Source organism: Mercenaria mercenaria, chromosome 8, assembly GCF_021730395.1.
Source record: "Mercenaria mercenaria strain notata chromosome 8, MADL_Memer_1, whole genome shotgun sequence".
Lineage (NCBI taxonomy): Eukaryota > Metazoa > Mollusca > Bivalvia > Venerida > Veneridae > Mercenaria > Mercenaria mercenaria.
The window spans coordinates 74,452,256-74,470,182 of NC_069368.1; the positions used below are offsets into that span (position 1 = coordinate 74,452,256).

At 30.6% G+C, this 17,927-nt stretch overlaps 1 protein-coding gene across 1 annotated transcript in view; it reads right to left on the reverse strand.

Annotated features, from left to right (window-relative positions):
* The window catches only part of LOC123566058 (E3 ubiquitin-protein ligase arih1-like), a 50,946-nt gene extending 49,142 nt beyond the window's left edge, over positions 1 to 1,804 (reverse strand). Inside the window, exons 1-2 of the mRNA XM_045359892.2 lie at positions 1,730 to 1,804; positions 1,266 to 1,592 (exon numbers count right to left, since the gene is read on the reverse strand). Of these exons, the coding sequence (XP_045215827.1) occupies positions 1,266 to 1,481 (216 nt within the window). The 5' untranslated portion in view covers positions 1,482 to 1,592; positions 1,730 to 1,804. The remainder of the gene's footprint in view (positions 1 to 1,265; positions 1,593 to 1,729) is intronic.
* Between the last annotated feature and the right edge of the window lie 16,123 nt (positions 1,805 to 17,927).

Genomic DNA, 17,927 nt, shown 5'->3' on the forward strand with positions numbered 1-17,927 from the left:
GATATTTATCCAACTTACATTTACCCTATACATGATTTTTAATGTTTGTACTAATGCAAATTTTCATCCATTTTAAAAACGTCCCTGTGGAAGCTTAGATTAAAAAAGTTACTGGAAATTTTGTTGTACGTCCGCAGCTGACTTTGGAGCTATCAAGGTCACATCACTGCTATGTGACATATGTAGTCGCACTATTTTATGCACTGTTTTGGAAGATGTACCCATTATATATCAATGCGATCATTACTACACACTTCAATTTTTTTCTCTTGTCAAGTTGGCTGCAAACACTGGGTTCATCTAAAGTTTTGTATAAAACAAAATGTGCCAAATTCCTCTGTAAACACTGCAGTCCAGATAAATGAAAGAAAAAACATCAGACAGCGTGTATTAAAAAAGCAGAGTTATTATTTATGTTCTTAGCCCCTTATGTTCATGAATGTTTAAATGTTTTCAGAATTATTTAAATCATTTGTCCTTAATACTGATTATCTTCTTGCATCTGCTTTTCTGTCAAGTTTTATTGCATCATCCATGACAGTTATGGTGTAGCACATTACTTACAGTGATAACACAAATATTTAAGCCAATCAAAAGCTTTGTAACAAGTATCATGTAAGATGCGTCGAAATATGTGTGTTAGAAAAAAGTATGGCCGACCACACTAGTTGTTATTTACATTTTGATTTCTGGCAGTCAGTTGTTTAGAATAAGATGTTATTGGTATGATTCTATGCATAAAATGTTAGTGCAACATCTAATAGAGTCACGTATGTTACTGAATGAAAAAGCGCAGCCATGTTGCTTGTTATGTGTGTCGAAACTGGTGAGTCTGGGATATTATACTTGCGTTTTTAATCTCTATTGTTTTAATTTAATCCTTTGTTTTTTACTATACTGATGTATAATAAAACAAGAGCTGTCAGTTGACAGCGCGCTTGACTGTTCTCAGTGCTTGATAGAATAATATAAACTATGATTGAGTAAAACTTTAACATTACAATAAGCATATTATAAGTTGAAAACGGACCATAATTCAGTCAAAATGCTTGATAGAGTTGCCTCCTCCCTTTTACAGACTGAGGTCATGATGGTAAACAAGTATGCAAAATATCAAAGCAATATCTCAATGGACTTTGAAAACATTTGGGGTGGTACGCAAACTTTAACATTTGTGTGACACTCACGCTCACACTCCCGCGAGTACGCTGAGTACGATAGCTCCACTATAGTCGAGCTAAAAATGCACAGAGCTTTATTATTACCTGAACAACTGCATTCACTTCTTTTATACACTCAACCATAACATGGACAATTCTGTCAGCTGTTAACACCTCAAAGGGATAGTCCTCATGATCCTTTGACTCGCTTGTAGATGAAGGTTCTGGCTCCATAGCAATATCAACAAAATCGTCATCATCATTGCTATCGTCCTCATGAGATTCATCATCATCGTATATCATATCGTCCTCGCTGTCCATGTTTAAGGTTGATTTTGGGCGTGGAATGGAAAGTAAATCTATGACCTAAGTTTTGTATTTACGTTCATGACGTCACTACGTCCTTTGGGCTGTCTGTTTGAAAGCATCTATCTGTCAAAAAACAACATACAAATACAAAAATCTGAGCTAGAATAAAAAGAGAAATATTACATCTTGAACTGAAACGTTTTTATTTGCCTCTACCACAGACAGTAACACAGAAATTTAGAACGCAATTTTACCCTTACCAAATGTTTTCACTTTGGGAACTAGGAATGCTGGGAAATTTAATTCATTAGACGAAAATTGTTTTTCAATTGAAGAGCTAGGTTGCAAGAAAGATAACTCTTACCCCGCTCTGTAGGTTTAGTGTCACTAAATTATAGGTCACACTACACTAAATAATATTCCCTATCTATATTCTATGGTAGTAGGGCACACTTGGATTCGGACATTTTGGGCACGGCCAGGCTTACATGTAGCGAGTCGTAATTGTGCACTTCCATAATGTGCAGAATCAGGGTGACCATTCTATAAATTTTATGCATGCTTTGTGCTTTTAATTTATAATGACAAAATCAGGACTCTCGTGAAAGTTATCAAAACGAAAGTTGTATACCATATCCATTAAAAATAAGACACCAAAATCATCAATTTTGCGCTTTTTTGGACAGCCTGCAATGATCCTGTTGCAGGAGCAATGTCCATTTCTTGCATTTCTCAATTTAATAGGCCCTACTGAACTAAATGATATTAATGGAATGTCGGCCGAGCCATCTCGTTTTTTCACAAAATAACAAAACTGTACCCGAGTGTCGATCAAAAAGCATGAAACTCTGCAATGATTTGAATTTCCTACGCCGAAGATGACTCATCGATTCATACAAAGCTAGCAGCGGTAGTTTTACAACTGACATCAGAATTTTACACGTATCAGCTGTTTAGATTTTCTAAGGATTAACAATCATTATCTCTGACTGTAATTTACAGACATCCAAAATCACGAAGTTCTAAATATTACAAATATTGACGGGGGCAAAAATTCGAAGTGTACCCTGCTACGTTATAAAAAACTGACATTTTTTTAAAGAGCTACCAAACATAGATAGACCCATTTCAGAGAACAAATCCTACCTCATTTTAAAGAGTTATGATAAAACTGAAAATGAAGAGAAAAGTAGGGGTCATGTATCTTCTAAGAGAGATTTCTTTTGTCACATTCGCTTACTGTAAAATCACATCAAAATCACACTGCTGTGACCTGTAAGTACTATTCATACTAAAATTGTGTTCACTTCACCAAATACAACCTCCTCTCCATTTTTTTTCTACCAGAATGTCAAAAATACATCTACAATGAAATTTAAACAGAACATCGCTTTAATTTAGACCTCTGTGGCCATGCTAAGTGAAAGATTAGTGTTCAAAAACCTGTCCGCCATTACGCGACCAGACCAGATGGCTCTCACGCTGGTTCTTTACTATAATTAGGCCTAAATCAAATCCTTCTTTGTTTAATATAAACAGATCAAATTTACATGTCTTTCTAGATTATCACTTTTCCTACACCTATTTTCATAAAATTTCTATCACAAATTAATGAAATCATAAAAATAGCCCTTGGCGAATAGTTCCTAGTGAAATTTCAGTCAGTGGTGGTATGCCATCCTCAAAATTGCACATATTCGTTCTCACAATAAACCCATACTTTTGCTTTTGCTTCAGTTATAGTGTAGGGCCTTTGATAGCATAATACATCGGGGGACTATCTATTCATACATTGGAACGGCTGCCTTAAAGCTGACAACGTTACTACCCAGATGATTCCACTGGGATAGCAGTCTTTAGAACAAAAATGAATGTTTGTACTGCTCAGTTTTCTGGCATTGCTGGTACCATCCTTCGATAACTACTTCTTCTTCCAGAGACGCACAGAACCGCATTAAAGCAGGTATACTCAAACCATTGTGCCTTTTTACATGAGTGAGCTAGAATCCCAAGTGCAGTTAAAACATGTTAAAACATTCAGCACTGAATTATGCAAGGGCTGCCACAATCCCAGTCTTGAAGATATCCAAGGTAGGTGCTGTCACAATGCAGTTCGGCAGCTCATTCCGTATGACGATGGTGGAAGGGAAGAATGACTCCGCCATGACCTGTGTTCTAAAGTATTATGGCATGAACCTTATTGAGCGGCCACGGGTGGACGCTCCCTGTGGGCGTAAGTAAAACATTTTATCAATGGCAACTAGGTCATAGACAATCCTGTATAACATGTCTGCCTTAGCCTGCTTCCTCTGCTGTTCAAGACTCTCCCAATCGAGCGTGTCGAGCATGGCGGTGACGCTGCTTTTACGATCGTAGTCCCCCGAAACAAATCCAGCAGCTGAATGTTGCACCACTTCGACCTTAGTGATTTTTACTTGGGTGTGAGGGTCCCAAACGGTGGAGGCGTACTCAGCTTGTGGTCTCAGCAGTGTTTTGAAGCATGGCTTTTTATAGAACAGTATGAGCCTGTTTGGTCTCCGTCGGTGTTGTAGAGGAGGAAGTTCTAGTTCTTTCAACATCCGTTTCATGCATCCTTCACTTTTTTCTTTTTTTATCTTTGGTAATAAATAGTGCTGCTTGTTTTTGTACCCTTTCCAACCTTTCAAAATCGTATTGATAATATGGTTCCCATATCACAACTCCCTAGTTCATAAGTGATCGTACCATTGACACAAGCTGTTTTTCAACATTCTTTTGTGCAGTTTTTCAGATTTCTTCTTGGAGTTGGCTTTTTTGCGAGTTTAGTTATGTGAGATGAAAATTTTAAAGTTTCATGTAGTGGCATACCAAAGTAGGGATTTTCTTGTACCTGTTTCAACACTTCATTATCTTAGGAATTTATCGTTTAAACTTAATAATTAGGTAACTTTTTTTTGACGTGAAATCTCATGCGCCATTTGTTTGCCCACTTTTCAAGTTCATGCAAATTGGTTTGTTGTTATTGATGGCCTTTGTGAGTCGCTTTTTTTCTATAAAGCAAATAGTCATCAGCAAGTGACCACTGATTATGGCAGATCATTGATGTGGCAAATAAATAACAGGTCCGAGGACCATATACTTTGGGATCTCCTGAGTCAACAGTTACTTTATCTGATGTTTCACCATCCACTATTACTTGCATGCTTTTTTTGTTGGAAAGATTTTAATCCATGTATAAAGTGGCTCTTCAATGCCGCACCTTTTCAGTTAGCACAATAGTTCTCCGTAGGGTACAGTGTCGAAAGCTTTCTAGAAATCGAGTATTATGACGTCAGTTTAATGTCCTTCATCATTGTTCGTAAAAAGATCTTTAAGTGTTACATTAAGTTGAGTCTTACAAGAAGACCCACTTCTCTAACATTGTATGCAAATCCCTTTAATGTTTTGGTTGTTTTATTTCATTTTTCCCGTTTATATTCAGTGTGGTGTTCCGTACTTTTGTCAAATTACTACAATATTTATGCATGATCCAAGAGAAATAAATCATCGCCTTCTTAACTAATCTTAATGATATTTAAGCATCTGACATTTTACCAATCACGATCTGGTCAATATTGTGAAGAGTTTGCATTTTTATACTGTGCAAAATAAGCCAAATATCTTTGGTTGATATATTACATATATATCCAGATTATATCTATGATAGTTATGGAATCATATAATTGAACATTACTATTAAAACCAAGTGTCAAATAGTGACAAACAGCTTGATGGAAGTATTAATTATGAATTACGTCAACATACCATCTGACACATAAAACCTCACACATATCAATGTTATTCTAAATGCTATACACATTTTCAATTATTCACCATATGATATTATATACTCTTAATTATGTACCATATGCAATTTATTTTGACATTTCACGTGATGCTTTTAATGAAAACGTAATCTTTTTTTGTGTTTCATGTATACGTATACAAATGTTATTGCTTCATTTTGCATGTTAAACGACGAGACGCCATTTTCAGCAAGGGGAGTATATAGTAGGGTAATATAACGGTGTATGCAAATCCCTTTAATGTTTTGGTTGTTTTATTTCATTTCTCTCGTTTATGTCCAGTCTGGTGTTCGGTGCTTTTACCAAAGTACTTCACCTAACGCACCTATCCAAATATGGTCAAAAATCAAATTACATGTATTTCAAATCTCATGCTTATTTTGCATTGGAAAGGCCATTTTTATAGCATATACAACAAACTAGGTGGGCTCGATTCATGCAGCACCGGGCTATCCTGATCACGTGATCGGTACACTGAAATGCGCCGTGATATTTCGATTGGGCTATTTGGCATGTCCCCCATATGTACTGAATTGAGTCGCCCGCAACTAGTCCGACTGAAACAAGTACAAATCGGGCGAAATCGGTGTACCGAGCGAAAACGGGATATACAATCGAGTTCACCTGCTGTAATGTGTTCCGAAAAAAATCTTATTTAAGCTCTTTTAGGTTAAAGGTCACTTATTCAAGTCCTTCTTTGTTTCATATAAAAAAACCCCGACAACTTCAAGTCGTTAGTGGAAATATGAACCGAAAATAAGGGATTGAATAGTTTCTACTGAAATGCCAGTCAGTAGTAGTCTGCTGCCCTAAAATGGCGCATATTTGCCATTGTCCGCACAATAAACCCATACTTTCGGTTTCGATCTGCAAAGCCCGCCACCATTTGAATGTAAAATGAAAACTGTCTCATTTCATGCGGAATGTATTCTAGCAGTGTAAAAGTGTGATCAAAGCACTCGTTGTGCACGAATTTGCGCAAAAATTAGGATCTAGTTACTTTGGACTTCTTTCGACTATACTACGGAAGCACATTTTCGACCGAATTACTGACCTTATACCTTTACGTGGAAGAAATGAAGTACAGGCTGATTACCCTACTGCATTTCAGTATGTATATATAGCATGTTCCTATTGCATGCTAGGTAAAATTGTCGCGTAAGAATTTTATGTCTCGAAAAAAAAAGCACCAAAATAAACGAAAAGGAGCGAATTCAGTGGGTTTTATTTAATCAAATGTATCTTGATGGTATGAAAGTTAACACCCCTATATTTTTCTATAGTTCTTTATGGAAATATATGTCTCTGAAATCTAATACTCTACAAATGTCGAAAAAAAATCAGGTATCGTATATGAATCAGAGACTTAAGAAAAGCTGTTTACAGTAAGAAATTGTATTTTACTAAATTTTTGAAGAATAGGTGTCCCAGACAGCTCAGGGAAATTTAGTAAACAAACTTAATAACATGTCATGAAAGTTGTATTGGTGGATGTAAATCTATGCAATTACACCTTATATTTTAGAAAATGTAGTTTCTGAAATAAAAATAACTATAAATGAGGATGAAAATGTTGTTGCTGGCATATACATTTAATGACTTTCTTTTTGCAACTGCTGAAACTGATGTTGGCAAATATTTTCATTTTGACCAGGTAGACCACCCTTCTATCAAAAAAATATCTGGGTAAAAACTTTTTTTCAACTTTTTAAAAAACGTTTATGCCAAAGGCCTTTGACTGTCTTACTCATGACATTCTCTTCTGTCAGGTGGCATCCTGAGGCCTCTCTGACCACTCTGTTGATCTCATGTCTTCATATTTTTCAGACAGTAATTAGCAGGTCAAAAGTTGGAGGCGTTGTCAATACTTGGACTCAAACAGACAAGGGCGTCCCCTAGGGCTCTACATAAGCCCCTTTTATACAATAATATTTTTACTTCATTGATAAATGTATACTTAATAATTACGCTGACGACAACACACTACAGTATCTTTAAGAACCCCAGCTTTGACCAGCTGATTTAAATCCTGCAAAATAAAAGCAAAATTCTTATTGACTGATTTTCATTAAAATGTATGAAGGCTAACCCTGACAAGTTACAGGTAAAAAAAACAACACACATAAACATTAAAAATCCAGTTTTCACTATTGATAATGCTATATATGAAGAAACTTATATATGTAGAAACTTATAAAATCTTAAATGGTTTAGTCCCACCAGTTTTACATGACTGTCTTCATAAAAGAGAAAACACTTCTAAGTTTAGATATACCAATGTTTTACAGATACCGCATGTGAAGACCACACATCTAGGTAGGAAAAGCTTCAGGTATGCTGCCCAAGTACTGAGAAACTCACTACCAGATAAATTTAAGCAAACAACAAGCTTCAACTCTGTTTAACAACATACTTTCTTTCGGCAATGGTAAATACTGCAAATGTGTTTCATGCAATTACTTATAGCGGGTTCCGCTAATCTGCAAAATTAAATGCACTATCTGAGTAGTTATATATATGGGGTAGCGAGCCCGATTTTGACCCAACTTAATTTTAACCCTTGACCTAAACCGACCAATGCTGACCAATTTCAACAAATTTAAAACAAATTTTAACAAATTATTGTTAAAACCTATAGTAAAATATGATTAAACACTTCCACCAAATATTTGCCAAAATCCTGCCAAGTGGCAACAATGTGGCAGTCGCTGCCAACTTGACAAACTTTTGGCAGAACGTTGGCAAACACAAATTCAACCAATCAAAAGCCTGCCATTTTTCTGCCAAGTGGCAGCAATGTGACAATGTCTGCCAACTTGGCAAACTTTTGGCAACTTTTGGCAGATTATTTTTATTGATAAAATTGTAAAGGTATTTGATTTTATTTTCAATTAGTAACTACATTATTAGTCTTTAAATAATTTTAAATACATTTGATATAGATGAGTTTACAAAATAAAATATTATTGTTTGAAAGAAAGAAGATTTACTGATAATATAAACCCCCATTATGTGTTATAACAAAAAACGGGAGAAAAATGATAAAGGCTACTTGTTCATCTTGTGGAAAATGAAATCAAAGTTTTTAAAGTACAGGGGGTAATTTAGATATTCACAAAGCAATGTTACTTTATTACCTAAGAAAGGTTTAACACTTCCAGGATATAATTATTGTGGACAGGAAATCCCCTAGATAATGGACCCCCTGTCAATGAACTGGATGCAGTATGTATGGACCATGACTTTTGCTATGACAGTGGTGTAAAAAGGGTACATGTGATAAGCAAATGCTTTCCAATTTAAATAAAACTAAATCAAAAACATTTGGAGAAAAGATTGCAAAAACATTTAGTTGTAAAACCTATAATTAAAACAAAATACACACTTGGGTTGGGACAAAAACAAAAGTCAAAAAAACGGGAAAAGGGGTAGAGTATACCCCGGAATCACATGGAGCGATGAATTAGCAGAAGAATTACACAAACCATTAAAGAAAATTTATGAACGAAGAGTGATTGTTAATGATATTGATGATACTTGGTCAGCTGATTTAGTTGACATGCAAGCTTTTTTAAAATATAATAAAGGAGTAAAGTACTTGTTAACCGTTATTGATATATTTAGTAAATATGCTTGGGTTATTCCATTAAAGAATAAAACTGGAGAATCTGTTACTGAAGCATTTGAAAAAATAATTTTAGAAGGACGATTACCAGTAAATTTATGGTAGATGAAGGAAAAGAATTTTATATAAAAAGTTTGAATCATTTTTGAATAAAAATAAGATTAATATGTACCATACATTTAATGAAGGAAAGGCTGTAGTAATAGAAGATTTAATAGAAGTTTAAAAAGAATAATGTGGAAATATTTTTACAGCAATAATACTTATACTTATTTAGATAATTTGCAGGATATGGTTGATAAATATAACAAAACAAAACATTCTAGTATAAAAATGACACCAACCGAAGCTAGTAAAAACTTAAATAAAGGTACTGTTTACTTTAATTTATATGGTGATTTAAAAATACCAAAGAGTAAAGCAAAATTTAAAATTGGTGATCGAGTTCGTTTAAGCAAACTTAAAAGACATTTTGAAAAAGGATATACACCAAACTGGACAGAGGAAATATTTATAATTTATAAAATTAATAATACAAATCCCAGAACATACACTATTAAAGATTTAAATAATGAAATAATTCAAGGTTCATTTTATGAACAAGAACTTTTACCTACTACACAAGAAGTTTTTAGAATAGAAAAAGTTATTAGACGAGACTATAAGAAAAAACAAGCTTTAGTAAAATGGAAAGGTTACAATGAAAAATTTAATAGTTGCGTACCATTTAGCGATCTTGAACAAATTTAATTTAGAAATAAAAAGTTTAATTATATAAATGAGTAATAAAAATCTTATTTCTAATAATAATGGAATAGAAACAATAGATCAGTTAATCATTCACTTAAACTAAACTAGCTGCTGCTTACAGAAAAAGTTATTAATTTTGTGGGAGAGTAGTACCGGATTATATATTACAGCAGGTATCTTTGGTTGTTCAGCTGCATAGCACTTGTTCCAGCTATTCCTATATTTGTAGCAGTTGCTGGCGCTGTTCCATCAGTAATTACTATATTTACTAACAGACTAAAACTTGATGACAAGAAATTTATTTTAAAAGCACATCATCACAAAATAAAACAACTAATAACAAAAGCACGGATTGGAAAAGTAAATAAAGAAGAAGAGAAACAAGTTATTCAGGATATTTTTACAATACTATTAGAAATGCGAAAGAAAAAAAATATTCAATGCCTTTTGAAACGTATATGAAGGAATTTAAACTTAACGGATATAAAAGTAAAAAGAAGAAGAGTTGTATTAAATTTTACGTGTGTTTTTAGAGATTTTTTTCTATAAGTATATTTATATATAGATGGTTAATAGAAAGGTAGATAGAATGATTATGCCAAAATTATCTAGCACTTTAGGAGAAATAATGAATCCAGACAAAAATTCATATAAGAAAGTTCTTAAAAGAAGAAATGTTATTAAATCAAAACTTGATCAAATAGTTAGCGATGAATATAAAAATCATGTCATTGATAAATTACAAAATGTTATAGATCCTTATCTTTTAAAAAATAATTTATTTGAATGGAACTGTGGTTGTCTATTAACTGAGAAGAAAATGCTGAAGATTATGTGATTGTCCCAGACCAAATAATTATCGAAACAATCCTAAAAAGTTATTGCAACCGTATGTGACACTAATGAAGAAAAAAACATATAAAAGCACTTACAAAGCATCTAAGAATTTGGTATTAATGCTGGGTTAATAAAAATGTGTTGTGAAGGGACAAACCGAGTAAAATGTGGAATATCAAAAGTTAATGGAAAAAGATATAAATTTAAATATTTTATTTCTTCTTAAGATAATTTAAAACTTTATTTATTTTATTATTTTTTATTATTATTTTTTAATCCTTTTTTGCTTGAAGATTTTTTTTCTAAATATAATATATAGATGGAAATTGAGAGATCCACAAACATATTATAAGAAATTTGAAATTAAAATTACATATAGACAAGATCCAAAGAATCAATTATATTTAACTATATACGACTCTTATGAAATACTTAAATCTGAACTTAAAACTTTAAAAGGTATAAAATAAACGTTGTTTTAAAATAAACTTTTGCAAAAATGGATAAAACTGATACAATATATAAATCAGCTTATTTTCAATCAAAGGCTTTAGAAATTATTAACACAAATGAATAAAAAAACTTTACGTCAGCTTTTGATGAATATAAATAGAATTGGTAATTGGATTTCTGAGAGAAGTGGCTGGAAAATAGAGTCAGTTGATGCTCATTATATAAATAGATATAAGTATAGTCCTTTGGCTGCTTCAAGTTATTTAGAATTACCAAAACCATTACAAAATTCAATGAAAGGATTAATAAATATAAAGAATGATGATAACGAATGTTTTAGATGGTGTCATTTAGCTTACAAATTTCCTGTTGAAAAAAATCCTCAAATATTTCAAAATATAAAAAACATATAAACGATCTTGATTATACTGGAATACAGTTTCCTGTTACATTAAATCAAATACCTAAAATTGAAGTTTTAAATGAAATATCATTTAATATATTTGGTTATGAAGAAAATAGTATTTATCCATTGTACATATCAAAATATCAATACGAAGAACACTGTGACATGTTGCTAATTACTAATGATAAAATAAATGATAAAATAACCGATGATGACTGTAAACCCTCAAGAACTGTAGTCCAACATTATGTTTGGATAAAAGACTTTAATAGATTAATGTTTAACAAAACAAAACATAAAGAAAAAAAACATTTTTGTAAATCATGTCTACAGAATTTTTCACAAGAAAGAATATTAATGAACATATTCCAAATTGTTTAGCTATTAATGGTATCCAAGGTGTAAAAATGCCAAAAGAGGGAAGTAAAGTACAATTTAAAAATATCATAAAGGTTTAGCAGTACCTTTTGTAATTTATGCTGATTTTGAATCATAACTAAAAAAGTTTTAACTGTATTACCATCAACTGAATCTTCATTTACTGAACCATATCAAAATCATATAGATTGTGGTTACGGCTATAAAGTTGTTTGTTGTTATGACGATAAATATACTAAACCAACCAGATTTATAGAGGTCCTAATGCAGTTTTATAAGTTTATTGAAAAATGCTTGAGGAAGGGAATATTGTAAAGAAATATTTAGTGTTAACTTTAACAAAGAACTAAGAATGTCTAAAAATGATTCAACCGAATTTAAAAAACAAAAGTTTTGTCATATTTGTTAAAAGAATATATAGAAGATTCAATCAAGTACGTGATCACTGTCATATAACAGGAAAATTTAGAGGAAGTGCTCACTCAGAATGTAATATTAATTTTAAACTAACACATAAATTCCTGTTATTTTTTCATAATTTAAGAGGTTATGACGGTCATTTTGTTATGCAACAAATAGGGAAATTTAAAAAAGAAATTATGTTATTCCTAACAATATGGAAAGATATATGGCATTTATGATTTCTGACTTGGTCTTTATTGATTCATTCCAATTATATGTCTCAATCATTGGATAACTTAGTAAAAATATTCCAGAATTTAAATACTTATCTCAAGAATTTTAAAAATATAGAATTATTAAAAACAAAAGGTTGTTTATCCATATGATTACATGGATTCATTTAAAAAATTCAAAGAAACAGAATTACCTTCTAAAGAAGAGTTTTATTCAATTTTAAATGAAACACACATATCTGATAATGAATACGAACATGCTAAAAATATCTGGAAAAAATTAAAATTAAAACATGGGAGAATATCATGATCTATATTTAAAACTGACGTATTACTTTAGCTGATGTATTTGAAAATTTTAGAAAAATATGTTTAGAGTACTAAAAATTAGATCCTTGTCATTATTTTAGTAGTCCTGGTTTAGCTTGGGATGCAATGTTAAAAATGACTGGAATTAAGTTAGATTTAATAACTGATATTGATATGTATCTTTTTATTGAAAAGGGACTGAGAGGAGGAATAAGTTATATTTCAAACAGATACAGTAAAGCAAACAATAAATATATGAAAGATTATAATTCAAAAGAAGAAAGCAAATACATTATGTACCTTGACGCCAATAACCTTTACGGTTGGGCTATGTGTCAACCTTTACCCTCTGGAAACTTTAAATTTATATCCGAAAAACAATTCAAGAAATTAATTGCAAAAGGTAAAACTAACTTTATAGTTGAATGTGATCTTGAATATCCGAAAGAATTACATAAAACCCACAACGATTATCCTTTAGCTCCTGAAAAAATTATTATACCAGATCAATGGCTTTCTGATTATAGTAAAAATATTAAACAGAATTTGAAATAGAAAAAGTAATGTAAAGAAGTTGGTTCCAACTTTAATGGAAAAAACAAAATTATGTAGTTCATTATAAAAATCTTGAACTATATACACAATTAGGGTTAAAAGTAACAAAAATACATAAAGTATTAACTTTTGACGAAAGTCCTTGGTTAAAAAAGTATATTGATTTTAATACTCAAAAAAGATCTAAAGCAAAAAATTCATTTGAAAAGGACTTTTTTAAGTTAATGAACAATTCTGTATTCGGTAAGACGATGGAGAATTTACGTAAGAGGGTTAATATTAAATTAACTCATGATGAAAATATTTTATTAAAATACATAGCCAAACCTTCATTTGTTAGTTCAACGATGTTTAACTCTAACCTTTTTGGTATTCATAGAATAAAGAAAGTTTGTTATTAAACAGACCTTGTTATGTTGGAATGTGCATTCTAGATTTATCAAAATATTTAATGTATGATTTTCATTATAATTATATTATGGAAAAGTACGAGAGTAATTGTAAATTATTGTTTACTGACACTGATTCATTATGTTATGAAATAAAAACCAAAGATGCATATGAGGATTTTTATAAGGAAAAGATTTATTTGATAATAGTGATTTACGATAGTAATTCAAAATTTTATTTTGATAATAATAAAAAGTAATTGGAAAATTTAAAGATGAAGCTGCCGGCATTCCCATTGTTGAATTTGTCGGATTAAGAAGTAAAATGTATTCTTATTTATTAGAAAATGAAGTAAATGTTAAAAATGTAAAGGAATTAAAAAACTTGTTGTTAAGAAAACAATAGTTCATAAAAATTACAAAGATACTTTGTTTAATTCAACCCAAAGTAATCACACCTTTAAGTTATTCGTTCTGATAAACACAATCTTTCCAGTTATGTTATAAATAAAACATCTTTATCATGTTATGACGATAAAAGATATATTCTTGATAATGGTATTGATACATTAGCTTATTCTTAAATTAATTAAAGTTTTTATTAAAGTTTTTATTAAATTATAGAACCATAAATTGTTAACTGAATATTCATAACGTTTAAAGAATTAATATAAATAACATCATTTATTTTAAATTCATTTGCATAATTAATAGAAATAGATTCATTTTTTCTGTTATTTTTTACATGATAACTTTGAAGAATTACATTTTCTTTATTTTTTATTTGTAATTTAGCTTCTCCTTTATCTAATTTATTGCATCAACAAGAATAATTAAGATGCATTAAAATTAATTGTTACTATTATTACCATTTGAACTAAACCAGGACTAGCATTTACAGTTTTCCATTGAAATAATCCACCATCGGTATCTTGGGTATAACATGTTAAAAACAATGGAGGTTTTCTTATTAATTGTCTTTCATATTTATTTACTTTTTCATTTATATTATTGAATATTCCCATTATATTAATTATTCAGTTAAATAAAACCAGTTTTAATAAGTTAAATAAATGTCCTTATTGGTTAAAATAATTTATAATAGTTTGTTCATTTTGTTTTACATTATTAATTTTTAGTATTTTATACATAAATCATACAACGGTACTTTATCTTGTAACATTTTAATGAAAAATAAACAATATATCCGCAAGCATACTTGTTTTGTCTTGATATTGAACATTGTTGTATTTTACATTTGGTATATACTTAATTACTTCTTTCGGCGGAGGAAGTCCAAATGGATCGAAATACATATTATTAAAGTAACAAACCCAATGTGTTCCAGGACCAACAGAGTCGTCCAAATTTATAATTCCACACTCGTCCTTTTCTTTTAATTTTGGTAAATTATTTCTACTAAACACACCCCTAAAGTTTTTAATTTTTAATTGTTTTACCCATTGTTCAATTTCAAAGTTAGATATTGGTTTGTTTATAAATTTTATTTTTTTTTTATTAAATTTTATTTTCTTTTTACTAAATTTTATTTTTTTTTTACTATAGGAATTCGTCTGTAAGGTCTCCGTTGTGAATCAATCTGTATACCCTGGCCATGTCCCTTACCACTTAACAAAGATGTAATCAAAGGTATTCCTAGACTAGCAGCCAACATACCTAAAAACCCACCGTCTTGTTTTTGTTTTGTGTTAATTTAATCACTCCAGATCCTACTAGTTGCTTTCTTTGATTAGGTGTAAGATATGGTGATATCATATTTCTTTATCATTAGCTACTGAAATCATACCATTTCCAAGTATTTTACTAACACCAGTACTGGCTAGCCCAGGACAAGCACCAATGCCTAAAGGGGCTAATAAATTTTGGAGCTATTTTTGCTGCCATTGGAAGAATGTTTTTCCTAACAAACCAGCTAAAGCTCCTAAAAATCCACCATTTGACCTTGACTGGACATTTGGCTTTTTGAAATTGTAATTTCTAATCCCTTATTATTTGCAACAGCTTTTTTAATTGATTATTTGTGTTTTTGTTAAAAGTAAAGGGAAGTTTCCATGTAATTGTTCATGTTTTAATCTAAAAGTATGTGGAATTTTGTTGTTGTAGGCTCGGGCTAAATTTTTCTTTTGTCCATCTGTAAGGTTAACTTTATATTCAATATAATTTGATGTCATTATATATAATTTATATTTATTTTATTTAAACAATAACAAGTTCATTTCCAATAGTATTTATTTCAACTGTTTCCTCATATAATACAATTGCGTAAATACGATATCTTGCAGTGGGAAGTGCAGTTAACTTAATTGTTAATGTAATCTGCTTAGGATCTTCTGTAGTTACTTCCTTTTTATATTCTAAGTTAAAATGAACAAATCCAAATAAACTTCGAAAATTAAATCTATTTAGCAGACTTCCAGTAGTCTTATTATTTTGTTTATAATAATAATTAATTACATCATCATATATTCTTGATATACTTGTATATTCTGTTTCTGGATAAAAAACACCATTACCAACTTCAAGACGACAAGAGCTCAAAATAGAATTATAATCATCATCTGCTGCATTAAGTTTAAATGTATCTAATAAATGTGGATTATGTATTTGTGCATTACTTTTATCAGGTCGTTGTAAATAAACAAATACATGTTGTGGTTTTGTTACACCAGCTGTTATTCTAAAAGTTGTATTAATCTGTTGTGTATCAGTTGATTGTGTTATCATTTCCCGAAGGTATGACCATCTTGCTTTTTTTAATCTTTCAGTATGTAATTAGATCAAACCCAAATTCATTGAAAATTAAACGTGGAACCTAGAATTAATTTTGTTACAATTTACTCTACCTGGATCAGCAGCATTAGCTCTAAAAATTAATTCTCATCATCCGTCAGCTGCAGTGTATTTGAATTTGACTTGGAGGTATATATTTGTTTCTAAACCCTGAAAAATGAATAATTATTTAGTGGAATTTTAGCATTTACCTCTTTACCACCTTCGATTAATCCTTTTCTAAAGCAAAACCTTTATTATATCCAACTTGATCATTCCTGCTTTCAGCAGTAGCAGATTCATCTAAATAAATATATTCATTTGTTCCAGTTGATTTTGCATAATCCTTAGACAATTCAACCAAACTCTTTACATTTATTACTTTGTATAAATTATTACAGTCATAAACAATTTTTCCATTTTGTTTAACCACTAACTGATCAATTAATGAAGCTGCATTATTAATTAGAGCAATTTGATTAGCACTTCCATCGTCACCATAATTATTACCGTTAGCAAGCTTATTACTTTAAAACTTACTTCAAAATAACCATTAAACCAATCAAAATATGAGCTTCTATCATTAATTGTAAAGTGATATCCGTTTTTTTGTTGCTTAACATTATTTCCCAGGACAGATATTAAAGCTGTATCTAATTGAATAGGAGTTAATTCATATCTTTCGCAATATTGTTTCGTTCTAAACATGTATTATTATATATTATTTTATTTTTTATTTTAGTTTTTATAAAGTTAAAACTTTAGTTTTTATTAAAGTTAAACTTTTAGTTTTTTAAATTAAATCTGTTAATACGTTTTTGTTGAGCTAAAGCCCCAGATCCTGACAATAATCTATTTAATCTTATATTAATATCCTCCTCCTCCTTACTATTTTTACTGTTATTCTTTTCTTGTAATTCCTTAGCAATTAAATTACCAACTGCCGGAGCAGGTTTCTTTTTAAGTTTTTCAACAATTTTATCAGCAGCTAAATTTCCAACTTCTGTGCCAACCTTTTTTGTTCCACTTTCAAGTGCTGCTTTTCCTGCTGTTTCCAAAGCTTTTTTTCCAGCTGTGCCAATTGAAGATGCAACTCCGCTTGAAAACAATTTCGTTAAAGTATCAAAGATACCTGTTCCAAGGACCGCGTCCTCGGAGACCACAGGTATTCCATGTATGATTTCTTCTCCTGTGTGAGCATCAACATAAATAAATATTCCTTTATTTTTGTCATAAACTTTTTTGTACCTTATATAAAACTAAATTTTATAAAAGTTTTTAAAACTTTAGTTTTAATTAATTTCTTTTAAAATTAGTGTTAAAACTTGTTTCAACCTCATTAAAATTAATTATTCTACCAAATACATCTGTAATATATTCTTATTGAATTTATAATATATTTATTAATTTCAGAATATCCAAACTCTTTGTGGTTCTTTTGTAAATGGATAAGCTCTTGTTAAATCTGCAAGTACTTAAGCATAGATAATATCACTGAAATTACCAT